The sequence below is a fragment of the Haliotis asinina genome, chromosome 3 (genome assembly GCF_037392515.1).
Source record: "Haliotis asinina isolate JCU_RB_2024 chromosome 3, JCU_Hal_asi_v2, whole genome shotgun sequence".
Taxonomy (NCBI): Eukaryota; Metazoa; Mollusca; class Gastropoda; order Lepetellida; family Haliotidae; genus Haliotis; species Haliotis asinina.
Genome location: NC_090282.1, coordinates 74,204,343 through 74,230,920, shown reverse-complemented (window position 1 = coordinate 74,230,920; position 26,578 = coordinate 74,204,343). Strand labels below are relative to the sequence as shown.

At 40.5% G+C, this 26,578-nt stretch overlaps 4 protein-coding genes across 6 annotated transcripts in view; 2 read left to right on the top strand and 2 right to left on the bottom strand.

The window, feature by feature from the left end:
* Positions 1-699, top strand: part of LOC137278439 (GON-4-like protein) — a 41,473-nt gene extending 40,774 nt beyond the window's left edge. The window contains exon 28 of the mRNA XM_067810768.1: positions 108-699. Coding sequence (XP_067666869.1) covers positions 108-185 — 78 coding nt within the window. The 3' untranslated portion in view covers positions 186-699. The remainder of the gene's footprint in view (positions 1-107) is intronic.
* Positions 74-9,677, bottom strand: LOC137278440 (FAST kinase domain-containing protein 5, mitochondrial-like). Of its 2 annotated transcripts, none has more exons than XM_067810769.1 (7): positions 9,528-9,677; positions 6,191-7,720; positions 4,934-5,046; positions 3,416-3,569; positions 3,038-3,122; positions 1,573-1,708; positions 74-986 (listed from the first exon to the last, which is right to left on the bottom strand). In XM_067810769.1, exons 2-7 carry the CDS (start codon positions 7,698-7,700, stop codon positions 912-914), a joined length of 2,073 nt encoding a protein of 690 aa, XP_067666870.1. In that variant the 5' UTR covers positions 7,701-7,720; positions 9,528-9,677; the 3' UTR covers positions 74-911. The 2 variants fall into 2 exon arrangements, with proteins under 2 accessions (XP_067666870.1, XP_067666871.1); XM_067810770.1 differs by having other exon boundaries at positions 9,556-9,675.
* A 549-nt stretch (positions 9,678-10,226) lies between these two features.
* LOC137277074 (FAST kinase domain-containing protein 5, mitochondrial-like) lies at positions 10,227-17,405 on the top strand. The gene is made up of 7 exons (XM_067808736.1): positions 10,227-10,387; positions 11,796-13,000; positions 13,490-13,581; positions 13,911-14,067; positions 14,857-14,983; positions 15,345-15,525; positions 15,971-17,405. Exons 2-7 carry the CDS (start codon positions 11,854-11,856, stop codon positions 16,091-16,093), a joined length of 1,827 nt encoding a protein of 608 aa, XP_067664837.1. The 5' UTR covers positions 10,227-10,387; positions 11,796-11,853; the 3' UTR covers positions 16,094-17,405.
* Positions 17,406-19,250: 1,845 nt separating this feature from the next.
* On the bottom strand, positions 19,251-24,998 carry LOC137277073 (uncharacterized). Of its 2 annotated transcripts, none has more exons than XM_067808734.1 (3): positions 24,945-24,998; positions 20,043-21,849; positions 19,251-19,867 (listed from the first exon to the last, which is right to left on the bottom strand). In XM_067808734.1, the coding sequence occupies exons 1-3, from the start codon at positions 24,948-24,950 to the stop codon at positions 19,374-19,376; spliced, it is 2,307 nt and encodes a 768-aa protein (XP_067664835.1). In that variant the 5' UTR covers positions 24,951-24,998; the 3' UTR covers positions 19,251-19,373. The 2 variants fall into 2 exon arrangements, with proteins under 2 accessions (XP_067664835.1, XP_067664836.1); XM_067808735.1 differs by lacking the exon at positions 24,945-24,998 and adding an exon at positions 24,334-24,424.
* Positions 24,999-26,578: the final 1,580 nt, after the last annotated feature.

Sequence of the window (26,578 nt, the reverse complement as noted above, 5' to 3'; positions counted from 1 at the left end):
AGCTGTGGACACAGTTCTGGCTATCTATCAGTACTTTTGTCGTAGAATGAGGTGAACAAAATACATAGACAACTTTGTTAAATCATAGAAATTCTCATTTGTTGCAGGTTGCCGCAAGATTTCAGAAACTGATGATGCTTCTGTCAGGACTAGAGAGCGAGGAAGACAGTGAGCTGGATGACTGAGGTGATCAAAGTGACATTCTGAATCCTCAGTGTTGCCAAATAAGAGCACTTTGTATTTAATATGTATTTCAGAGGTTAACACTGTACACATAATGGGAACTCTGAAACATCATTGAGTTTCTCCTTGAATATATGCTGTAAATGTGCATCACTGGAGTCACTGATGCCTACTGGAAATGGTTGATCTTGTGTATTTGTCTGCAAGATTTTGCAAAATGTTAATAAGGTTTTGTTCACGCTGGCTTTACTGTGAAGAGTTTCATAATTTCAGCATTATTTGGAATGAAGTTCTATTGAGTTTGAAAACATGTTGACCTTTTCTCACAATCTGATAAAGTAAGTAGTCTTGTGGATGAGAATATGATCTCAAGTTTGTCTAAATGAAGATCAGCACCTATTCATGTTGCAGTACTTCCCATCCTGCTGTTTCTCAAGTGTACAGTATGTACATAACATTGTATGTACTTTATGGTATTGTAAGGATGCTGTTGTCAATAAATACTCATTTTACCCAGATCTAATACTGTCCTTTTGTTTGCTGATGTACATGGAAGACATGATGACACTACACAGCATACAGTTTCCATGGTAACTTTGTGATGTGATATTATACTGTCTACATCTTCCAGTATCTTGTCAACCACTGCACAGAGGAATGGAAACATTGACTAAAAACAATTAACCATGCCTGGTTGTTGGGTGACCTTATATGCATGCATTTTGCTGTCATGATCGCTCCAGGTACTTCTGTTTAACGTACGACCTCTTATCCTGTGCTTCTTTCAACTCATAGTGAGGAATCTGCAAAAACAAAACAAGTATGAAAACAGGAGTGAGTGAGTTTGGCTTGCAGCTGCTTTTAGCAATGTTCCAGCAATATTACAGCAAGGGACACCAGATATGGGCTTCACACATATTACGTGATGAGCGAAGGCTTGAACCTTTAGGCTACCACATCGCATCTATGAAACCAGGAAAACTCGGACATCATGCAGAATTACAGACCTACATCAGAACACATCAGGGTAGAAAGCAAGCCTGTGGCTTGTTTCTGTTTGGAATGGTGATCATCAATGTTGTGTGTGTTATGCTTTGTCCAGATGATTGACAAGCCATCTCACCACTGGCGGCTACATCCAGCAGCCTTGGAATCATCAACAACCATAAACTAATGATTGATATTGTGAGCGACCTCCACTCTGTGGGCATCAGCCAACAACCACCACACACAAAGTAGTGCAGTGATCTATTCTGTCATAGCCCTCAATGTGCTGAACAACTACAGACAGGATACAGCTGTTGTAGAGCTAACCACAAAGCTATTGATGCATCACATACACTATCCTATCCTCTACTCATTTTTCAATGGTGATACATCCAAGTATACCTCCACTACTTGATATCCCAGTTTCCTGAGCTGCCTTGCTTTACACAGGTAGTATCCTGACACATGCATCTCTATGTGTCCCTTAGGCCTCCTCAGTATGTAGATGGCGTTGAAGGGGTACAGCAACACTGCCACTCTGCAACAACAGAGGACCAATAAAAAAAACACTCCTTTTTCTGTTGTTTAACAGGAAACAACCCATACTGTGGCCTGTAAATAATTAAATTTGGCCTTAACAAAACAGTAATGGATGTGCCATCATTATTGGATTTAATTAGCGCACTTATGCAGGTAACAAATACATGCTCAAGGCGCTGCTTGTTTTTCCTTCATTATTGGATGTCAATCTCAACTCCCTGGGATCGAACAACACTTGCCCCACTCTGTCATGCAATCAGAAAAGTCACAGTTCAACCACCTGATCCATTTGGTCAGAATTTTGGCAAAATTTTGGGGTTCCTTCATATAAGCTAATTAGCATGCTGGCATTCTTCAATTCAGTTTTGTAACACTCAATGATGTATGCAAATTCACAGAACATATCCTGGAAAATGGTGACCTAATCATACCAGCACAGCTGAATTGCCAGGTGTTATTTCCTGTTTCCCCTATTACGGTAAAAGGAAATACAGCCAAGGGACTGTCCTGAATTTTTGCCATGGCTCAGGAAGTCCCTACATATGCCTGATTGTAATCCTTGGCCCAGGAAGTCCCTACATATGCCTGATTGTAATCCTTGGTGTCTATCTACAGAACACACAATTTAGAGAGTACTGAAATTGTGACAGTTCAAGGACGAACACAAAACTTTATCTGGGAAGGTCCTGGGGTAGAACAGGCCCTCAGCAACCAATGCTTGTTGTAAGAGGCAACTAACGGGATTGGGTGGTTAGGCTCGCTGACTTGGTTGACACATGTCATCGGTTTCCAGTTGTGCAGATCTATGCTCATGTTGTTGATCACTGGATTGTCTGGTCCAGACTCGATTATTTACAGACCGCCACCATATAGCTGGACTATTGTTGAGGGCGGCGTAAAACTAAACTCACTCACTCGCTTTATCTGGGATTTCACTAAACTTAGTGCCCATGGCAAGCAAACCTGAAAAAAGAATTGTCATGTTGTTCAAATTGGGATATTTCATAAAGTTTTCCTTACTTAAACATTGCATTCCCTGTTTGTTATGGTAAACTAGACATTGATGCCTCTTGCACCTTAACCCTCTTCATATCCATAACAGTTATAATCTACATGTATAACATGACTTGGAAAATCCCGAGACATCTGATGCAGACTTGAGGCTCAATGTTATCCTTGGATCAAGTCTAGAGCAACCCCTGCAACATTAATATTATTGCAATCTATATCATGGCAAGCCTGTGTCGCCTTCCAGTTCTAGGAGTTGTAATACATCTTCACCATGTTCAAATAGGGGGACAAGATAGCTGATTTTTCTCTAACATACTTCACATGTGCAACTTTGTTGGCCTGTGAGCTCCATTCAGCTACAGGAATTGGGTTCCCATCAGAGTCAAGTCTCAGTTCAATATCTGAAAAACCAAGTTGACTCCAACATGTGAAAATGATAAAAAATCAACAAGACAACTCTGCATATACTGTTATTCCCCCACATGTATACATTTTAGAGAACAGCAAGTAATCAATCATTAACCAATAAACACATACTTTTTTGCGAGAGTTTTAGTGCGTCAGTTTCCCAGTCCACTAAACTTGAACGTCATTAAAAAGCAGTGCTAAACATTCAACACTTGCTCTCCATACATAGGTGATCAATTGCTGCACGGACACTTCATGTTGTAGACAATCAGTAGAATGTACTCACCAGGGGTGTTGTAATGTGAAAGGAGGGTGCCAAGATGCACATACTCTCTGCCCCCAAGAATATCAGAATACAAGCACATCAGTTCATGTGTCAGGTCTTCTCTTTCTGCTTTCTTCTGGGTTTGCTTTTCTTGAACTGCCTCATACTTCCTGCACTGAAAGCATATTTAAAAGAAGAATACAGGATAAGCTAATAATTGCACTATGACTGTGAATACAGGAAACAAATCATCATGCCAAGTCCAGCCGTGTCACCTGACACTTGTCTGAAGTGAGAAGTTTGATCTTAACTGAATGTTTAGGCATTTGTGCTTGGATTGTGTTGGGTCACTTGAACATGCCGGAAATTTGCAACTGTAAGTACAAATCTAAGTCTGCCAAGATTATGTTTCTGGACATGTGGACACGTCAGCAAAATCCTTGCACTTGTGGCCTTCACCAGAATGGTACTGGTCAGAAAGCCGCATCACTTCCATTCATTTTAAACTGACTACAGGGGAGGATGGGTAGACTAGTGGTTAATCATTTGCACGGGTTTGACTCCCCACATGGGTAAGATGTGTGAAGCCCATTTCTGGTGTCATCTGCTGTGATATTGCTTAAATATTGCTAAAAGCTGTGTAAAATCCAACTCGCACTAAAGGAAACCAACCATATGATAAGGCCACATACATCACTGTTTCTCTTCATGTTACTGCCAAATGTGCTGAGTATGCATTACTTGCCCATTAACAGAATGTTACAGAACTCAGTTACACTGCTGTCAGTGTCATACAATAAAAACTGTAGAAAGTGACAGCAGCATAATACCATACTCGCTCACTCAACTGACAAGAAGATATTTCTATTATACTGCTTAGATTGGCTTACCATAGAAGTGACTTAGATGAATAGCTTCACAGTATTAGACGACATTCCTAATACTCTCAGCTTGAACTTGCAACAGACGCAGGATGCAGAATGAATTAAGTTTATGCAAGCTGAACAGTACTCCTGCCATGTCACAGTGTGTGAACTCAATGTGAAGGTTGGTTGGTTGTTAGACGTCACACATGGTAATATACTTGCCGTATTGCATTGGTGTGTACATACAGTTTGGACCTGACAATCCAGTGATCAACAACATAAGCACCGATCTGTGCAACTGGGATGCAATGAAGTGTCCACAAAGTCTGCAAGTCTGACCACCTGTTACTGTTAGTCACCTTCATGAAAAGTATGAGCTGCTGAAGACAAATTCTAACCCGGATCATCATCGGTGCAATGTGGAGGACAATCTTTGCATGCTCAAACAAACACAGGTTACAAGATGGCAACTGCCTGGTATTCTGTTAACACTTGAGACTGACAGACCAAGAAACACAATTGGGGGATTCTAGGACCTGAACCAACACTGGTTCCTTTCACATAGGAAAGGACATAACCCTGAGCAGAAAATTGCAGGGCCTCAAACATGTTAAAACACAAAATATAATTCCACAATAATTGCGTCTGTGACCAAGTGATTGTGCTATCATACCGTGGCAAGAGCGATCTGTCCAGGGTCATCTAGGAATGGTCCAGTGTAGTGGGGAACTTCGATCTTTACACTCTCGGACACGTGGTACAGGTTCTGCCCAATGTGAATCTGATCTGAGTACATAGAGAGGGCAATACATTCTCACTTCATAAATAACACTAACAACTATCTCTGAAATGAATATATTTTACAGATAAAACAGTTCATAATAAAAGCAGCAAAATATAATGAAAATGAGCCCCAAGATTTTCTTCATTTTCGTGAAACTTTGAAAATCTAGACCTGAAACACTATCTAAGCTTGCATGTGCTTTGCTGGGTATAATTTTTCATGGTCTGTATGACAGATTACATAAATATCTGAGAAAGGATATATATACTTAGGACAACTATAAGTGTAGTGACTCAGTGTTGCTATGTCAGCAATATTCCAGCTGTCATGTGATTTGGCAAACCAGTGGGAGACAGCAAGAACAAATGTGACACATTGAGCAAGGTAGCACGGGATAACATACAGCCCTCACACAGCTCTCATAATTACATAATTTTAAGAGGATTTTCAAGCTCTAAAACTCTTTGTGAAACTTTCTCTGAATACCTTGAATTATACTTCAGCATTACACTGTGAGAGTTCTAGCCAGACAAAGTCTTTAGCAATCTGTACATGTTGTGTGAGGCCAATGAATGGACTGAGAGCATAAATAGTTTTGTTTGTTCAATATCCGGGATTCACTGGAATTCAACACAGGCAATTTTAACTTAAAATTGACAGTGTTGTATTTCATCAAAAGAACCAAGACAAAAAAATCTGGATTGCACAAAATAAAGTTAGCCTCCATTATCTAAATGAAAGTATTGCATATTCACACATATCATTGGAGTGTTATTTAGCATTTTAAAGTCAGGGAACCAAACTATGTTTTATGAGGTTTCTCGACCAATGAAATTGCAGAAAACACTCATTATTCGTTTACAATAGCAGTTAGAGACGGCTCTGTGTCATGGTTGATTGTGTGTACAGGTAAATGTGTATCTTCAAGCACCCCTGCCATATTGCAGGAATATTGCTGAGTGCGATGTTAAACAAAAAGCCAACCAAACAACAACTCATGCTCTAATGATGTGGGATGTTGTTCATAATATCAATCACTGGTTTGTTTCACACACATCTGATTTTTTACAGGTTGCTGTCATATACCTGGAATACTGCTGAGATCAATTTTAGCTAATAAAATCACAAAAAGACGAGAAGACTCACACTGGCATCCTTCTGTACTGCTGAACAGCTGACTGATCAACTCCAGGGGGTAGAATCCATCTAGAGACATTCCACGTAGACAAGCTACAAATGATGGCATAAAGGTCCTTATCTCAATGGCTCGCCTCGTTGAAGCCAACTCAGATACTATTTTCTCAAAGGCTTCTCTTCGTTCTGGAACTGAGAATGATAACCTCCCCACCATTGAGCAGAACTTAGCCAGATCCTTTAGGCGCCAGCTTCCAAGATCTTCTTTTAACAGAATGGAACACAAGTCCTGTATCATATCTGAAGATATATCATTTAGATGTTCGTAAAGATGAACAATGTTTATCAGAGTGCTGTGATGGGTGTTTTGCATACGGGCTTGAAGCACAGGTTGGAGATCTACCAATGTCTGGTATCTATCGGGTACAGCAAATATCATTCTTCTATGTGTGTACCTCCGAAGATATTTGAGAAGAGCTGTTAGGGAAACATCATCGAGTTCATTCACAATTCCCCCTGATAAATCAATAATTTTGTTTAAAAGCTGTTTATTTGGACAGTACCACTCTGATTTAAAAAGACCTAAACAAACAATGCCAATGGTTTGGGCATTAAACTCAGAAAGCCTTGCCGAAATTATTTCGACAAGTAACAACAACATGTATCTGGACATTTTTCGGTAGAGGGACACGTGGTACATGAGAACAACAAGGTCTCCTTGGGATAGTTCATGAATATTTATCTGCATGTGGTTGAAAAATGACTTCATGAAGTGACTTACACTGTAACTTAGTCGAAAATGGTAGTGAAAGTCTGCAGCTAGGAAATATTCCTTTAAATCCCATTCTGAATGTCTTTTCTGGAATTCCTTCTGGAATATGCTAGCAATCTCTAGGCGAAGGACTCGTGTCTCTCCAGTGAGGCAGTCTCGGAATGGATATTGTATGATGTTTCTCATACATTGTATTAGAGTTTTGTTGTCAATGACAGGTAATTCTACAGTTAAGTATTTCGCCAGTTCATGCATTGACTTTATCACAGACTCAGTGTCTCGATTTCTTGTCACTTCTAATAAATGTCTCACATGCTCAGATACAATTTGATCAGTACTGTTTGTATTTTCACAATGTGTATTTACCAATCCCCGGGAAAGCAACACTGCATCAGGGTGCTGTTGAGACTCTGTTGTACTACCAGACAGAAAATAATCCCAGAATTCAGAGTGTTCCAAGTAAAGATGGTAGTACTCATTTTCAAATTCTCGAGTTTTGGCAACTGTCTTGCCAGTGACCTGTAACCCATGTATGGTGATGAACTCTGCCACAGGGCCTGGTTGCTTGAATGGAGCTGTGTGGAGATGGGAGCCTGTCTTATGGCGTTGACCTATCCCAGACGAGGCAGGTGAGGAATAACGGGACAGTTGCAGGTATTCAAACTTGCTTTTGGATCCATACAGGCTCCAAGCTCTCCTGAATGCTTGGCCATACCAGCATGTCAACCTAAATAAGGATGATACGCTCATATCCACATGTTACCGTTCATCTGAAACGTAAAACATCTGATACATGACACATTTTATGGAGAACAACTTCTTTTTATTCTCTACACATTTCAGAGTTAAATCTTGCTCCTTCCTCAGGTAAATGCTTAGTCAGTACAAAGTGTTTATATACATGCATATAGATGTACAAAGATAACAATATAATTAGCCTAAACTGGAAAACATTGGTCATGATTCACTGTAACTACTATTTACCAGGTGATCAATAGTCTGTTTAGGAATGGATACACCTTCCAAGATATGTAGACATTAATTTTGAGAACTGAAACTTTACCAAATTGGTCAGACTAAATGTGAGGCTTAGCCAAGAGTCGTGATGCAGTCCTACAGTCAACATGATGCAGTCCTACAGTCAGCATGATGCAGTCCTACAGTCAACATATGATGCAGTCCTACAGTCAACATGATGCAGGATCATGTCTTGACTGAATAAGACTTCATTGGCTCAACTGTTGGCTCAGACTCAGAGCGGTTACACACACAAGTTCAGCATTACTGACGATCTATAAATATGATAAATGTGTAATGCACTTTCCAAACCTCCTCTCTTAATCCATATGTGTGTATATTAGAGGTGGTGAGGTCGTGACATGTTTCCCAATAATATGGGTGTGGTCATGGTGATAAAATTCACATATCTAGATACAGTCCTCTCATTTCATACATTCATATCCTCTACCATTTTGCAAATAAATCTGGTGAAATTTCAGACTACAAAATGGGCTATTGTAGTGTTAAACAGACATAAGCTTTAGACACTGTACACACTCCACTATTCATAGCCAACCACGAAATACAAGAGAAACAGGATAAACTGGTACTTGAACATATTTTGTTTTCATTCACATGTCATTACACTACTGTACTGTCTGTTGCTTGTAATGCAATGAATAGTATAGGGCCGTCTCCTAATCTAGCGGTAAACACATTTTCTGCCGAGATGACTGATGCATGATACTTAGCGGTTGTTTATATAATTGACTGGTAACTAGGAAGTGGCCCAAGTCCGTGAATTATCAAAATGTTGCAATGTAACAAATATTCGTGAGTTTTAACCAACTTGGTAAAATAATAACTTTTCCCTGCCCTTTCTGACAGGATTCCCATTCCTTATTACACCTTATTACAACCATGTTTTTCATCGAGCTTAAGTGCAATAATACACCTGATGGATCAAGCAGTTGATAGATGCAGATGTTTGAGCAGTAATTACATATGAAAAGAACTGTTTGTATTATTTTTTCTGCCGATATCCGTAAGTAAAGCGAGAATAGGAGATGCCAGTATATGTATTGCTATATAGTTGTATATGAGACTCGCAAGTCCAAAGACACAGAAATCTTAAAAGTGAGTGAGTTTAGTTTTACGCAGCACTCAGCAATATTCCTGCTATATGGCGGCGGTCTGTAAATAATCGAGTCTGGACCACACATTCCAGTGATCAACAACAAATATAAGCATCGATCTGCGCAACTGGGAACCGATGACATGAGTCAGCGAGCCTGACCACCCGATCCCGTTACTCGCCTCTTACGACAAGCATAGTCGCCTTTTATGGCAAGCATGGGTTGCTGAAGACCTATTCTACCCCAGACCTTCACTGGTCCTGAAAAAAAAGCCTGGTGCTGTCATTAGTTTTACTTAATGATGTGTCAAGAACAAGCCCTAAAACGTTGTACAAAAAAGAAAAATATGAAACCCAGAAACTTCTCTATGTTCATCAAACAGCATTTTCTAAATTGCCAATCAAGCATCTACAGTATAACAGTGTGTTTCGTCCTTCCCTACCAAAATGAGAGTGGTGACATTAGACTACCTCTTCTTGAATACACACGCTTTTTCAGACTAGATTTCTTCTACCAAAAACGTCCATTCCGTAATGAAATCTAACAGATGAACCAGTCTAGCTGATTCCTCGTGGCCGGTATGGCTAAACTCGAACGCAGCATGTGTACCAGCCCCATAAGAGCACTACCGTACAGTGTCGATGTTTGGAGCTATGGCTCTTTCTTCTAAACCAGTTGTCGCAAACTACAGCGCAAATTTCGTAGCCTCCATGCATAATCTCCACATAGACTAACAACTGGTCTCTGAAATGAACATATTCTACTGAAAAGTTCATAGTAAAAAAGTATAAGAGCATGAAATGGAGCCCTGAAGCTGGGGGAATCTAGTTTTGCCACATTTCCTAGACTTGCTTGGGCTTTGTTGGATGTATTTGCTTCAGGGTTGTATGAAAGATTAAATCTCTTGACGGTGATGTCACAAATTTGTCGGGCACTGTTATGAGCTTGAAGATTTCTCGCAATAACAATAATAATGCATGACATAGTTCATGGCATCGACTGACTGACTATTGGTAAGAGTCTAATTGACAGTCTGCGTGTCCGGCTTTTTATCCATTAACCATTGCGCACCGACTCTCCTTCAGATCGAGTGGTGGTTTAGGCAAGGAGCCCAGTCTGAGTTAGATAACCATCAAGCTCCACTCCAGCGCCTAGTTTCGTTCTTTTCAAACACACTGCACAATCGCAGATAACGATCACGCTGTTCGGAGCCTCTAACTTCACGTGGAAACAGCCCTGAAAACTGTTTGCCGGGTGCTTGACTTACACAACAGGACGTCTCAACAGCTGATCACAGGAACGGTAAGAAAAGTAGACTCTTGACATGCTGTTGCAACACTTTGGGCTTCGAATCCTTTCATTCCCCTGAAGACGTAAAGCAGCATGATAGCCTGCAAACCCAAGTCGTAGTATGTTTATGAATTATTGTTTACGTTATGAAACATCAAACAGCATGCATTATGTAATTTGTAAACAGTTAGCAGAGAAAGTTGGTCAGTTAATTGTGACTTACATTGCAGTAGTTTTGCAAATTTTGTGCTGATGCGGCATGTCTAGACTCTTTACTAAAATTTTCAGCCCTTGTTTATATGGAAAAGTCTGCACGTGAATGCTACTTGTTAATTTCATCTCTGATCATGTTGACCTGTTGCTAGTTAGAACCTTGGCTTTACGCGGCGATGTTGAGACAGATGATTCTAGTTTGATTGGTGTCTGTTGAAACTGAGGCGTGAATAAACACTGTACCTGACATGCTGATCATTATGATAATTGCAATTCAATATGATTCACAACCCAGTGAAAGGTTCTTGTGGGGTTAATAAGTCAGTGTAAGATTTTGTGCTTTCATTCCGCGTTCATTTTTTTTAAAATTTGACTTATTAGGGGGTAAAAACATGCAAAATTATTTTACTTGCATGTTTGGGATTCTGATGTGCTTAAGTTTAACAAGTACCTTAAAACAGCAACATATATGAAAAAAAAACCAAAAGAAATTTTTAAATGATTCTGGATTGTAATGAATATCATGTGCAAAAGATTTGGCCAATATACTTAAAATTTTCATTTCTGCGCGCATGCTTACAAACCTACCGCAAACATCACAAGTAATCTTTCTTGAAAAGGATGAATGAATGAATATTTCCTTACATTACATATTCATTGATTCATTCTTGCATTCTGAAATAAAATACCTGAAGTCCTGCTGAGAGGACATGATATCAAGTTGAACCTAAAACATGAAACATGTCTATGCAAATATCTCTGTCCAGTGAATCTGAACTAAAGTGAGATATTGTTCCAAATTATGTCGTATGTTTAGATGTTGTCTCATACAAGCACAGTATCATTTCAACTATAGCCCTTTTGGCTCAAAAGGGGACTGATGAACTGCAGTCTAACTTAAAAACTAATAAACGTAGCATACGCAATTAAATGCTGATCATAATCAAATCATCGTACCAAATCTACGAGGGTTTCTTTTGCAGAATTTTTGTCCTGAAAATGAAAAGATTATTTCAAATATTGTCAGAATATTGATTGACACACTGTTTTGCACATGGGAGGAGTGCAGAGAAAGGGACAATCAGGTGTTCTTAGGCCCTCAGTTGACCTTAATCCATTTTTTGTTTTAGAAAATGTCCAGTAAATATTTCTCACATGTTCAGCGTGTGTAACATAGTTACTGTTTAATTCTGTCATTTCTTTTCAGTATTGCAGAACAAGGCTGAACAAGGTCCTGTGAACCTGTTGTAGACAACTCTTGCAGTATGTTGGCACTAAGGAACATCACCCGGTTGACCAGCAGGGGCCTGTTTCCAAGCAGCATCTGTTCACCCAGTCTTAGACACGCATCAGTGGCTAACAAGCATCGCATAAGCAATGACAGGTTTGAGAGGAACCCAGTACCATACCGTGTGGCTAACAAAATATTGACATTTATGAAGAAAAGAGCTGTAATGGCAGATATGAACACAGCTTCTGTGAACACAGTGAATGAAAAGGAATGGAACAGTGAAATTCAAGATTTGAAGAGAACTTTGGCATCTGGACATGGTGGGGAGAAAGGATTCAGCACTCGCATCAGTGACATCGGGCTTGACAAGTCATTAGAAGTTGCAGATTTATATGTTTCTCATAATTACATGGAAGTAATGTTTCTGCCCAGACTCTTTGATTATGCACTGCATGCAGACTTCAGTGCTTATCCTCCAAAAACAGTCGTTCATTTAATGTACTTTGTGTATTTCCATGGGAGGGCTCCATCATTACTTTTTAAAAAAGTGGAAGATTATTTGTCAAATAATCTTGACTTGTTACACATCAATGATATAGGATTAATTTGTCTAGGATTTTTTCGAGGAAATGTGAGAATTTTGTCTTACGAGCTGCTAGATCGAATTAGTCAAAGACTTGTAGGTGAACTTGAATTCGTGGAGAAGAACATGTTGATAAATATAACCAAAGTGCTGTCCCATTCAAGCTTTTTTAAATTCAGTTTCTTTCAAAACTTTGCGGACAAAATACTGACTGTTTCGTTCATTGAAACAACAATTAATCCTTCAGTTTTGATGCATATAGCATCTTTTTATGCGTCAGCATCAGTGTATCACAAACCACTGACTCAGTCTTTAATGTCAGCATTTGTTAGACTTTGTACACGCAGTGACTTGAAAGTGAAGCCAAGATCTAAAGACATTGCACAGTTTGTGAAGGCACTGGGGATGTTATATCATGAACCAGTCAGTGAGAAGACGTCCTACATGAAACTTGTGGAAGCTTACAAACGTTTCGAACAAGAGCGAACCTACCCAGAATCTCTGGCAGATATGATGCATGGTTTGTCCTACCTTGGAATACTACCTACGGACATGCTGGACATGCTGTTTCATCCGACAAAGGTCAATCTCTTAAAAGGTGCGATGTCATATATGGATACCTAATTTTAATCTGAAATGTTCTATATGTCTATTGTGCCATTATGAACCATACTTGTATATCTGGTAGTCATGTGTGTGGAATGGTCATCAACTCTGCATTTTTCCTCACACCTGTGAAGATCCGGGTTAGAATTGAGCTTCAGTAATACGTGCTTGTCGTACGAGGCAACTAATGGGATTGGATGGTCAGGTTTGCTGACTTGGTTGACACATGTCATTGGTTCCCAAGTGCATAGGTTGATCCTCATGCTATTGATCACTGGATTGTCAGGCACAGACTCAATTATTTGCAGCGTGTGGCGTGAAACTAAATCCCTCACTGCTTTTTTCACAGGACTGAATGTGTCCCTATCCTCAATGGCAACTAAAAATTTTAGTGTTATCATGTTTACGTTATCCTATTAGTTGATACTGAGACTGACTGTGTGTCTTGTCCTTATCTGACTGTTCTGTTGTTACATTTCAGCTCCTAGACGGTCAAAAGAACTGCAGCTTCGTCTTGTGAGCAATATTGTTTTGATTGAATGTCCTGACTATGCCGGATTTCAGCAGGCTTGGGTTAGTCTCAATATCCTGGAATAATGAGTTGACCACATTCATGCACCTCAGTTACCTCCCTTTACATTCTGTTTCTTCATTTACTCTTAGGACTGATAATTGTAGTAGGGTGTGGACCAATCTTCGAAGGTGTTTTGTCTTCCCTAAATTGAAAGTCAAGATAGTCATTAAATATGTCCAGGGAAGGGCAATTGTTCCGGATTTGATATTTCAGGAACATAAAAATGAACTTGATAAACAAGCTGTTATCTGGCAATGAGGGGATGGAATCAGTTACTGAGAAAATGGCTACTTAATATGTTGATTGTGTTTTATTGGTTTCTCTGCAGAACGTGGCTCAGGAGTTTAATGCCCAGGGTTGGAGAAGCTTCCAGCAGGAGATAAATATTCGCAGAGGCTTCAAGGAAATACACAAGTCATTGGCAAACATGCTGGGTGTAGATCGAGTCAAGGCGGACTATATCCTGCCGCACTACAGAAGTGCAAGTAAGAATGTCATACTGACAGAAATCAACCTGGAATGTTGTCAGCCCAAATACTGGTACCGGGGTATCGTCACTAGAGAAGCTGAATCAGTATATGACCTTTAGCACCTGCAGATGGCATTATAGTGTCTCTCCACCATTTTGTGTAGACCAATGCATCAAATTTCATTTAATTCTCAGAGATTGAGTAAGTTGGCCATTGTCAAATTCAGCTCATTGGATAATTAGCCCAGCATCAACCAATCATGTTTCACCTTATTTCAGCACTCGAAACTGCTCGAGTGGGATATATTCTCACTTTGTGGAAACAGTTGAAATAGATATTCAAGTACGGAATGGAAATAGTGATGATGGTCCTCAAACATCAGAACTAAGACATCAGATTTGATTTTCGATGAATTGTTGCAGCTATATAATACATAATCTTGAGTGTTTATAATCTTGAACAAATAAATCCATTTAAAATGAAGAGGAGGTTAAGTGTGATGGCAGATCCACCTGAGGAAATCTAGACTTCCATTAATTAGGTCTTTAGCACTGCAGGAAGGGCTAGGCAGTGAGGAAAAGAATGTGGTTCATGGACTGTGACACAGACTGCATTTTGTGGTACTGACTTTCTCCATGTGTATCCCTTGTCATCTGGTCTTGGCAGGTTTTCTAACTAATGCACATGGTGATGATGATGGAAGCTTGATGTTTTGAGAGACTGGAGACATAGTTCATAGTATGGACACTCGGTCGTGTATGTAAAGACTGAAGTTATGGTATAATGGTAACAATTACTTTTCAGATATTGAACTGAGACTTGATGCCTCAAATCATCCAATAAAGACAGAGGACTTTAACTATCAAGCCCCTTGGAATGTGCAACCCCGTGATAGCAAGCAAGGCACCAAGCCTAGTGACACACAACACAAGTGAGTGGAATGTCTCCTAATGCTACAGAATGGTGGGTTGCCAAGTGCCTGAAACCTTTGCTCACAGCATTGAAAGACTTGAGTTAGATTTTCCAACACAGATACAGTGTATGGAGCCCATTCCAGCATGAATAATGAAAAAAGCTGATCGGATGCAGTGGTCTGCAAGGTATGGTAGTGAAAGACCTGGTGGTCATGACATATCTCAACTGCATAGATTGATGCTCGTGATGTTGATCAATGGATTGTCTGGTCCAGGCTTTATTATTTACAGAATGCTGCCATATTGCTGGCATATTGTTGGATGAAGCATTAGAGTAAACTTACTCACTTGGTGGTCACAAATATATCTTGTTTACAGGATTGCCATAGAACTTGGGAGTATTCGACAGTTCCTTTCGACAGACAGCCTCTCTCTTGATGCCACCACTCTCAAGGATCTGCCAATCGCCAACAGTAACCAGGCATACCATGTCAGACTGAATGGACACAACCAGACCAAAATGAGAAATCTAAACCAACTTGGATACAAAGTAATCATGGTAAGGGCATTGTGTACAGTGGGGCTAGGTGGGGATTCATTGCTGGATTCGCCTGTTCCTAGGCTTGTCAGCTCTGTTCCCGTGTTCACTTGACCTATATCATTACTGGGTATGCTCTCACATACAGCTGGAACAGTGTGATATAACTGGCATACACTTCCAATTGGCATTACAACTCACTCGCTCAGTCATTCACTCAGTCATTCATTCACTCACTCACTCACTCACTCCTGCTCCTGTCTCCAGGTTCATTGTGGTTCAAAGCTGATAGTAACCCAATCTCACACTCACTCACTCACTCACTCAAAGCTGATTTTGTCACATTATATTGCAGCAAAGGGAGTAAATATTCATGCTGTCAGCAGTTAGTTCCCCTTGCCCATGTGACTCATGTTAGATCTCAGTGCTTAGAGCAGAGGCATCACAGCAGTTGTTTCTCTTGCAGCTCCACCCTCACGAGGTAGATGAGCTGTCAGACATGAAGGAGGATGAGCGCCAGAAGGCTCTGTGCGAACGACTCCACAAAGAAACGGGGATGGACGTTCAAGCGTGCCAGATGGAGTCCTGACCTTAGTGGTTGACAGTTAGCTATGGATGGAAGAGTCAAGATCTTCAGAGCAGAGAACTCCAAGGTTCATGGTGGATGTCCAAATGGAGTCTTGCTACAGACCCTTGTGGTTGACATTCTGGGTCCCGATCCACAAGCTGTTTTAATTGTATAGTTTGTCATTGACTTGCTAATGACATGGGGCTATGAATACTTTGTTGATCGGCTTTAGATGTAAGTATTTGTCCACATCCTCAGAACACGCAACACCAAGGTTCATGGTGGATGTTCGGGAGCGCAGACAGAGTCCAAATTCCAAGAAGTATTACAAAGAAACTGCTGGACGTTCACATGTATTACTCTGAATACAGATCCAGGAGAAATGGTTTATAATGAAATGTGGTAGACTTCAACTCAAGTCTTGACCTTAAGGGATTTGTAATGAAAAAAATCAAGCATTTAAGAATATACTTTCACTGATGGGGCCTTATAAAGTGGAGGGACAAACATGTATGAGATTTGTGATTTGTGATAAAGATATAAAACATGTAAGAATATGTTTTTTTGCCTTTCTCTTCCCACCATTCTCAGGCAAGACCTCAACACAGCAGTTAATGACAAATGAACTGACAATTTTTACATTTCCAAATAGTCACAGATTAAACTCACCGATTAAAATGCATTCCTTCCAAATTGAGTCTTTCCAATCAGTGACGAAGTGTCAGGGGAGACACAAAATTCAGACATTGTGAAAACACTGTCTAAAATTTGTATTGTATGTACAATTGTAATGATACTTGAGAAGATTCACACAAGGAGACATAGGTTTTGTTCAAGATAGAGATTGAGGACGTCTACGGTACAGAATCTGTGATACTGATTTCACCATCTTTTATTACAAGTACTTGTATGATAACTGTTTTCAGCAGTCAGATTTTCACTTCAGATGGCAGCTGGACAAATGTTGTATCTGTGATACTGTGAGTTTGTTTCTTTGTAGAAGGTTACTTGAGGCCCATGAGGGATATAGGTGCAAGTGATTGTTGTTACGATTATCTTGCGTCTTTAATCAATCAAACTATGTCAACCATGTCAATAAAGGAAAGTGGATAGGTGTGGTCATCTGTACCTCAAACATGTGCAATTTTATAAATAACAGGAACCATTATAACACTTCGTTGTATGAAGCATGCTGTCAATAACAGGTTGTTGTTTGTGTGTGTGTTAAAAAATTGTGTTATTTGAAAGAACATTTTTTTGTCAAATGAATTACTGGTGTTTACTTTTCTCAGAAATTGTATCATAGATCTTAATAAATTTGTTTTTAACTTCTGTGGTTTGTTTATTGTTGGGCTTGTAGGGTGGCCCAGTAGTTGGGGTTGGGTTCGATTCCCACATGGGTTCAATTTGTAACCCATATCTGGTGATCCCGTTGCTGTAACAAACCTAGAGACATAATGAGGGTAAAACCTTGATTTCAAGCCATGGTCATTCCTTCCATTGTGCCCAAGGGAAGTAACTCAGAAAGACCAATTCAGCTGGTCACTGGTGATTGTATAGGAGTAAGGTCTTTCTTCATAGCTATTTTACTTCTTGTGTTTTGTTCTGTTTAAAGATTGATGTTACTGTTTGTTAACTGATGTGTACAAATGGACATTGTCGATATGCACTGAATTTGCACACACTGGAAGAATATGGTACCACTGCCAACATGGAAATTTGAAAGCTGTGCTTGAAGTAGCTGGCTTAAGCTGTAGCACAAATCACAGGAAAATTATTGCCCTTTCAGTGGTGTAATGTTACAAGTCGTTGGTCAGAGAAGACACTGTGTTTTGCTCTGGGGTCAAGCAAAGGAGCAGTGTTTACAAACTAATGTCATGCTTACGTGCATATCATAATATAGTTCAGATTTTGGTTGCGTTTATATGTACAAACTGATTTGGAATATTCCAGTAAATATGAGCAGTAGTAGTAGTGGACAGGGTAAGACTGCGTCACGAAAGAGCTAAGTTCACTCAGGCCATTATTCTGTCTGCTGGATCACCATTTCTTAGAGAACGACCCCTCTGGATGAGACCTCAAATGCTGGTGGCAAGAAGTTCAGGAAACCTGCGATAATCAGCAGTGACTTAGAAACTTCCGGATGAACAAATATGTGTTTACGATGTTCTGAGGCAAATCATTTGATTTGAGATGATTTCGAAACTTCTTACAGAACAGTTATGTAGGCCCTAAATACAATAACATTCTGAGACACTACATCCATTGTGCCCCATGCCAGCGAAATCTCCAATACCCTTTCAGATTGCACATTTCAAGATGCTTATCAGATACACGTATATTTGTCTGCCTACCAGATGAAATTCGCGTCTTGTCAAACCCCTCTGATACTATCGCTTACACATTTTCTGACCTGTAATTCCCAATACCGATTTTGTTGATTGAATTACTTTTTTCTGGGACTACTGGAATCTAAAAGTCGTTTATCTATACGACTGGCCTGTCTTAAGAAAAAAGTGGTGCAAGTGGACTCGCCACACCCAGTATCTGTGAATATGTATCTGTGGTAAGTCCATACGAATGGCGTAAATCTAATCTGGCCTAGAAAACAGCTGGCATTTCCTACGACCTTGTCACATTGTATTTTTAACAGAAGCTCATAAACGTCTGTATGCATATAGTGTTCAGGCACCTGACTAAGAATTCTGTTTCTAAATATTTCCGAAATGGATCATAGGATTTAGTATTTAATTTCAAGATTTAAGAGTCTATTAAACTCACGCATGTGGTAGTGCCACGAAGGTTTGTGGATCGGGACCAGAGTTCTCATTAATTTTAGCATGATTATGACAACGGAAAACTCTCTGTGTGTTTTCAGATATGTATACTGAACAGCAAAAGAAACGCAACCCTAGTCTTCTGTCAAGTTATTAAACAGATGACATAAACACGAACACTTACTTTTATATGAGATTTCCTTTTTTCGAAACTTGCGTTTCTTTTGCTGTTCAGCAATTTTCCGTACTTGCTGTGTGTGCATGTTTGTGCATATGGTGTTACAGGAAAGCGCAAATGATTACTCCCAATGACAACCTGATAGTAAATTGTCCCTGAGATGCTATGATTTTCACCGGTTGCAAAACCTAAGTTTCCTGATTCGACTTGAAAAGTGCTAGCAGACTTTAAATGTGATAATTTTATTGCATTGTTGCTCTACAGAACATTGTACTACATCTAATGTTTACATTTTCCATAAAGCATTAAATTTGCTGTATCAACTGTCAAATGTCTCTTTGTGCGTTTACCCAACAGGACTGACTTCTCCACCTACAGCAAAGCTGCTGACCTCCACTATAATAGGTTCCGACTTGAGACTGACCACCCAGCGTCCACCGCTGGACGATGGTGTTGGGGCCGTGATCAGACCATCAGGGCTGATGTATTTGGCCGACTTGGGCTGAGCCCGAAGGTTTACGGAAACAGACTGAGAGGAAGTGTCGTCACCATTGACAGGTCGCCAAGCTACCACGTGAGTTGCCATGGGAGTCCCAGAGCCATGTTTCATGTCACCAAGGAGATAGACATAAGCGTCACTGTCCTCTCTAACAACATGCAGGAAATGGGTTTTGCCAACGTAGTCAAGGAAGTACTTGTGGATGTCAAAGACTTTCTTCTTCGCAAAGCTGACCTCTTTGGATCCTGTGAGCCCGCTACGGCAGAAGATGTGCTGGGCTGAAGGACTACATTCCGCCTTATCCAGGTTGGCATAGAAAAACCATGTCGCCCTCTCAATACCTGAAAACATAGGACATCATCAGTAATATTGCGGGAACACTAATGCTAAACGCGACGTAAAACTAAACTCACTCACCCAGTATTGTTAAGGCCCAAATTCTGAAATAACATGGTTACCTTTATATGGGATAATTGTTTATGTCATAAAAGGTTTTACAGAGACATAAGAATGTACCCAGTCTGGCCATAATCAAAAGAGCCCGGATGCCGTACACTGATGCCGCCCGCTCAGACACACACTCGGAGTAGGAACAGGTTTCTCCAGCCCCAGGGCAGTCCCAACCGTACTCGGTGATCCAGACTGGAGTGTTGGGCATGTTCACGTCTCGCCATCGGATCATATTCTTCATGCTGTTGAACTCACTCAAGGGATGCTCAGGATGAGACATAATACGTGTACGATTTGGCAGCTTTACAAAGCTGTACACATGTTCATTCAGGACGTCAATGTAAGGAGCTATTGCCTCCGTCACCCTTGTTCCGATGTAGTTCGCATGCCATGGAGGGGTTTCGGCAGTTTTGTCATGCGCCTGAAACGCAGCAGGTAAGACCGTGATTCCTGGGTCTCCATCTTTGAGACCTTTCGCCATTCCTTCAAGAATCGTAGCGTAAAAATCATGGAGATAATCCCAAGGCTCATTTCCAACTTCTGCTGCTGCGATGAGACCATTGCCTTTCGTAGGTCCGAAATGGGCAGCAAAATCTTTGCCAAACTGATACGCGTCTTGTTTTGGGTTTTTCCATACATTTGGAGGGTACTTATCAGCCTTGAACTGAATGGAAGCATCAACGGACAGATTAGCCTTGACCCAAATATTGTACTCCGTATCCCAGTTGACCCAAGGCTGGGCGTTGGTCCCATGTCCTTGAGCCATTTGATCATAACCAGCCCTGTTGCCAGGTTCCTTCACATCCCAACCGAGCTGGTGATAGTTCCTGGCGTGAGAGGCCACTTGATCGTACAGGTAAGCGCCTTGACCCGGCTTTAAATTCACACTAGGGCCTCTAGACCCCCATCCCCAGATGCCATTGACACCAAACATCTGGTGAAGAGATCTGGTATTCGGTTTAGGTGGAGGGGATGGTCCCCAGTTTCCGTCAGTCCCAAAAGCGTCAAGCTCCCAGACAAAGGATTTAACCCAATCTTCAGTGTGAATGTCGTGTTCAACAGCAACATACCTGGCCCGAACAGGTGGATTTATCTTGAACAACTGTGCGTCAATAATTTTGGGGTTGATGTCGGTAATTTTATGCCAGTTCTTCATGTCAAGCGATGTCAACAGTCTTGAATAATATGTCTCTGTTCCAGGCCAGGACCGAACCCTTATAGATCCAAGAGTCTCCACTGTACCAAGGTCTACTATCAAACGATCCACACATCCTAAAATACCAAGAGCACCTATCTCTTGAATGGAGAAAGCCTTGTTTGAAGTTATTGAAATTCCAGATGCAGTGGCATTATTCAGGGGCAGTGTCTCTTTATGATAGTCATCCTTTGTGTCCATGACCTTCACTGTTTTATGGTCATTGGCATGATCAACGGTCAAGGTCGCCTGGCCACCAAAACTCCCCTGCAACGTTACGAACCGAAGAGGAGCATCATTCCCAAGTTTGATATGAAGCTCAGCTTTGCCATTTACAACGTTAGCTCTAAATGCTGTACCCCAGTTTCCATCGGTAGCGGTAGCTATTCCTGAAGCATCCGACGAGCTGGAACAATGACCTTTCTGACAGGCGTTTAACAAAACATTCAAGTCTGCATGAGAAATGTATTGCGTTGGTAAACAACCTTCTGAAGTCCAATGGGTGCCATCTTTGTTATCTATTACCAAATCAGCATCTTTCTGATTGGATGAGGCAATGACCTTTGCTCCAGGACGTTTTGTGTATGAACCAATCAGACCCGCATCAGGATCCCAACTCATCACGTGACTGCCTGTCACTAACAAGAGGATGGAAAGGAGACGCATGGTGCAATCAGTCTGAAAAGAAACGCTTAACAGATAATCAAAACACAAGAAGCTCGTTAAATAGCAGAATAAATCACAGTAAGTTAGATTTATTGGGTTTTGTTCTTGTCTCTCTATCAAAGTTCCAGTGTTCACATTTACAAACATTCTCATACTTGGATGGGTTTGTGATAGCATTAAGGGCCGTACATACATAAGGATACAGATCTGAGAAAACCTCGAAACAGGCAATCAATCCATCATGTTTTACAGAAGCCTGATATACGGGTTCCTATAGATTTGTGTCTCATCCAAAATATAATATACGCTCAGGAAATCTCTGACGCTTGAGTGATTTATCAAAGAATATGAACACTTAATTCATACTGCCCATCTTGTTCATAACAGCAGGAAGTCTATACGATGCATTAATGCTTAGGTTCAAGACATGGCTGGCACAATGTATGTAGAATGCCTTTGGATATTTTGCTTTGATTCTACCCTGTACACCAACAGCCTCTGATGACATACAGGAAGCTATAATGTATCTATTCTGTTGTCTTTCGGAGATTTCAGAATAGCATTAGGAACGTGTTCATCGGTGGTACGTTCAAGCAGAACAAAGTCAAGGAAAGATTCTTTAAGCTGTATATCTGTTATGTCAACAAACCCCAAAGGCAAAGGTAACACTTCTATACTGGCATACTCCTCGGTGACTTCATCGGCTGTGATGGAGGTCACAGCATGATCAATTTGTGCTACAACGTCTTTTCGGATGTATTCAGCCAAAGCGCTGATGATTTCGTTTGGGACAGTTGTACTTGAATACTTTGCATTTTTCATGCCAAACTCTAAATGGGTTTTCAGCTTTGAGTCATGATTTTCAGTCATTGATAAAATTGCAACGAATTGCCCTTGTTTTGGTCTTTTGACGCACTGTCAGCGAAGTGTCCACGAAGAGATATCCCTTGTCTCCCATAACGCACGATTGCCTCTGTAATACATTCTAAAATGTGACAGTTGTCGTCATAAATTCCTGTTTTAAGCGGGATACTTTTTAAGGTAGTGATTTTTCTGGGGCTTTTGGTAGTTCTAAAAAGTCAGTTACAGTCTTCACAGCTTGCTAGTAATATGAACTGTTGTGATGAGTCTCTAGAAAACCAAAAACACTTTGGGGAGATTTGTCATTGGTATGTTGATATATGTGTTAACTGCTTTGTGCTTATCACCCTTCTGAAACTGTGGAATTAAAATGCTTATTTAGCACAGGAATGTAGCCACTTGTATCTCTCAAGCCACGATCTCTGAAACACAAGGGTTGTGGATCTGTTGTGTCTTTTGTATTCTCTTGTGTAAAATACGTGTGTAATGACCTCATACTCGTGACTTGGAGTAAAATGTTCCCCAGTCTATCTTTGTAGATGCTTCAAACGTTTTAGATGTGTCCATGTCGCAGTGTCTTGTTTGAACATCAGACGTGACTGATTCATCAGCTAACCAGTCGGATATTGGAATTTCAGAATCTTCACTGGGACTCTCTTCCCAGGTATCTGAATCAGAATTGTTTTCTAAAAATTTGTTCGGTGAGATTACAAGACTTTTCCACATGATCTTCATGACACTGGACACACGAAACAAAATGCTTGGGGTTCCACAGTGAGACATGTTCTATACGTGGCCCCATAATGTGCATGTCTGATGCTTCCCTGACACTGGACGTAATGTCTGGTGCGTGACACTCCTATTGGCCACATTCTCTTTTGGAGATAGATGGAAATCAGTCTCCTTAGAAATCAGTTGCAGGCAGCGTACGGAGCTGTATATACCAGAATTACCAAATTCAAAACCTCACTAAAGTAAGTGACGGCTAAATTTGATTCTGAAATAGTATCACTGTATACATTACATATTCTGTAATGTTTGTTGACTTCTGAAAAGGACAATCCAGACATAAGTTCCAGACTGTGATTTGAAATACAACGTCACATGGTACCAGTTCATGTATAACAATGATCTAAAAACAGTTCCTGTCGCCTACACACAGTTGAACACTGGTGCATCATCTGGATATAACTCACTTGAAATTCTGTCAGTAATGACGTTGGAGAAACGGACAGGCTTTAAAGGTAAACTTTACTGTTTTAGCACACTTTGAGCTCTTAGGGACATTTGGAATTTCAATGCTGGCCATCCTATCTTAGCAGCGCTTGAAAACACACGCAATATTGCGCTATAAAGTCTATTCCGTTAATACGCTATGGTGACAGTATTGTCATTCTACTTCAGTTTCAGCGTGTTACAGCGCCTCTGTGCCATCACGAAATTATCTGACATATATGTTACCAGCTGGTGCAAGGATTTACGTCTTGCACTGCATCTACACGACAGACACGTGCACGTTGCATCATTGCTAGATTGAGACAGTCAACACGACAGTGAAAAGTTTTCTGACTCTTTGTAACCGTAAAGGTATCGAATGGGGAGAAGTGTATCTCATGAAACACGCCATTATCTTACATTTGAACGCCAAACAAGAGCAGGGAGTAGTCACGTCGTTCTTCCCTGTGAGATGGTCCGGCCAGCTGGTTGGCAAGTGTTCACCTACAGACTCAAGATGTGAGACCAATGTATACTTCCCCCCATTATTTTCATTCACAGTCATGGCACATCGGTCCATGTTATAAATAATGGTAGCAATTTCTTCAGACATGGCTTGCTGGTTTTTCATTCTGGCAACTGGTGAAGTTCATACCAGAAAAGACCAGCTAGTGGACATTCAAAATAGACATGTACAATCCATTAATTTTCGTTATTTCATCTCTTACAGACAATGTTGTCGACTAACTTCATCTTAAACAATTCTGAGTTATATCTTAAATTCCAAACCTAATAAGACCAAATAACCAGAAGACGACCAGTAACCACTATAACACACTGTCTAATTAGCATGAGGTCAAGAGTGCATGTGACCGAAATTTATTGGGGATTATCTCGCACCACTGATTTGGAATTCCAAAACAAAAGCTGCTAGGTGAACGAGAATGATCCAACTATGAAAGGTTCACCAGCACCTAGTGATCCTTTGTGGTGTCTTGTTAGCGAAAGATAGACAGGAATTCTCTACTTACCCCCATTGAAAGACCTAATGGCACGTCCTATTTAGGTAGGACTAAATATATTTCACCGTCCAATCATCAAGCAGTAGATAAAGATATCATGCCGTAGCTTGATCACCGGTGGAGTACACGCTGGTCCCATTTATGTAGTGGTTGACAGTTTGGCCGTGTTTGTAACGCAAGGATATTGGCAATGTGTTGCTTGTACATTATGAAACTATGAAAAGTTTAACATATGTTATATTTGTGATTTCAGTTTTTTAAAAAAAGTAAAGTGATGATTTTAGTACTTTTGTTTGGTCGAGTCCATCTGAGATTCGAACCCACGCCCTCAGAGTCAGGCACCTGTTCCCAAGCATACAAAGTCAGCCACCGCTCAGCAACCGCGACTTCTATGGCACATGAAAGGTTTGATGGGAGGCATCAACTCGGCGGCAACACAGTATCATGTCTTCATTACAATTAAGCGTGCAATAGAAAAAAATTTCCGGATTGTTCAACACAACCATTTATAAGTCACTATGAGCAACATTGATTTCAATTCTTCAACAGTTTTACGCGTGCACCCGTTTCCCCAACAACCTATCGATCGCATCATCTGCTTACTGAATTAGATAATCCAAGCATTTCTACAGTAAATAAGTGTGCTCATTCTATTCAGGCCAGTTGTCGGGTTTGAATTAGTTAAGAAAATGCCAAGATATAAGTACCTCAAATGATTCTGGTAAACTTTCCAAGAAATGGCAAGGGTTTCGGCTTATAATTCGAAAATACTTTTTTTAAAATGAAAAAAAGGTATGCGTTCAGATGAAAATCGTGCACTAAAGTACACCCTATTTTAGTGTGTCACTCTCGTTATTGTGACAACATTTTTTAAAGTTATGGCGTTTGTTAAAATAACCACTGTTGTATTTTCTTAATGCCCAGCACATGTAAGCATCCTTTGTCCTTTGTCCCACTTTCGAGCAACTGGACCTTGACATTGACCTTGTAAATAACAACTGTTTCGAAAGATAAGAAATGCCACAGGTCCCACGACTGAAATCTAACATTACAATATGCCTTTAAGAAAGTGGCCAAATGTAATTTGTACATATGTTTTGTTTGGGATTGCACTTTCTTCCTGCCAGTTTACACTTCACAGAGCCCATTCATGTCAAATGGAATGGTTAAACATTGCTCTTCTATGACTCTTCAATATCTACAACCTTCGCATACCTACCCATTTTAGCCATGATCAAGCCATTGCCTTTCGTAAGTTTGGAGTGAGCATCGAAATCATTGACAAACTGACATGCCACTTGCCTGAGGTGGTCCACAAGTTAGTTGGGTACTTATCACCCATAAAATGTATGGAGACAAGTTGTGACAAGCTAGCCTCTACCCAAATATCATACTCCGTATCCCAGTTCACCAAGGGGTTAGCTCTGGTCTCACGTCCATGAGCCATGTTGTAATACCCAGCTCTGGCCCACTCTGTATCACTCTGTATGGCTTGGCATCAGAGTCAGCCTGGCTGTATAGAAAGGCCCTTTGATGTAGAACCTGTCCTTTGAGATCCAGCATCACGTTCCATTACCATTAGGTGCTTCAAACGGACTGCCGTCAGTGCCAAATGCATGAAGCATAAAATTACATAATCTTTG

What these genes read in the sequence shown, in the direction of transcription:
- LOC137278440 (XM_067810769.1), bottom strand. Translation starts at nt 7,700, where the DNA reads ATGAGCGTATCATCCTTATTTAGGTTGACATGCTGGTATGGCCAAGCA. An exon ending in CAGTACAGAAGGATGCCAGT is followed by an intron (nt 5,047 to 6,190) that starts GTGAGTCTTCTC and finishes CTATGTACTCAG; the next exon opens with ATCAGATTCACATTGGGCAG. An exon ending in TTCACATTACAACACCCCTG is followed by an intron (nt 3,123 to 3,415) that starts GTGAGTACATTC and finishes TTGGTTTTTCAG; the next exon opens with ATATTGAACTGAGACTTGAC.
- LOC137277074 (XM_067808736.1), top strand. Translation starts at nt 11,854, where the DNA reads ATGTTGGCACTAAGGAACATCACCCGGTTGACCAGCAGGGGCCTGTTT. An exon ending in AAAGGTCAATCTCTTAAAAG is followed by an intron (nt 13,001 to 13,489) that starts GTGCGATGTCAT and finishes GTTACATTTCAG; the next exon opens with CTCCTAGACGGTCAAAAGAA. An exon ending in TTGGATACAAAGTAATCATG is followed by an intron (nt 15,526 to 15,970) that starts GTAAGGGCATTG and finishes TTTCTCTTGCAG; the next exon opens with CTCCACCCTCACGAGGTAGA.
- LOC137277073 (XM_067808734.1), bottom strand. An exon ending in TTTGATTATGGCCAGACTGG is followed by an intron (nt 19,868 to 20,042) that starts GTACATTCTTAT and finishes CTATGTTTTCAG; the next exon opens with GTATTGAGAGGGCGACATGG.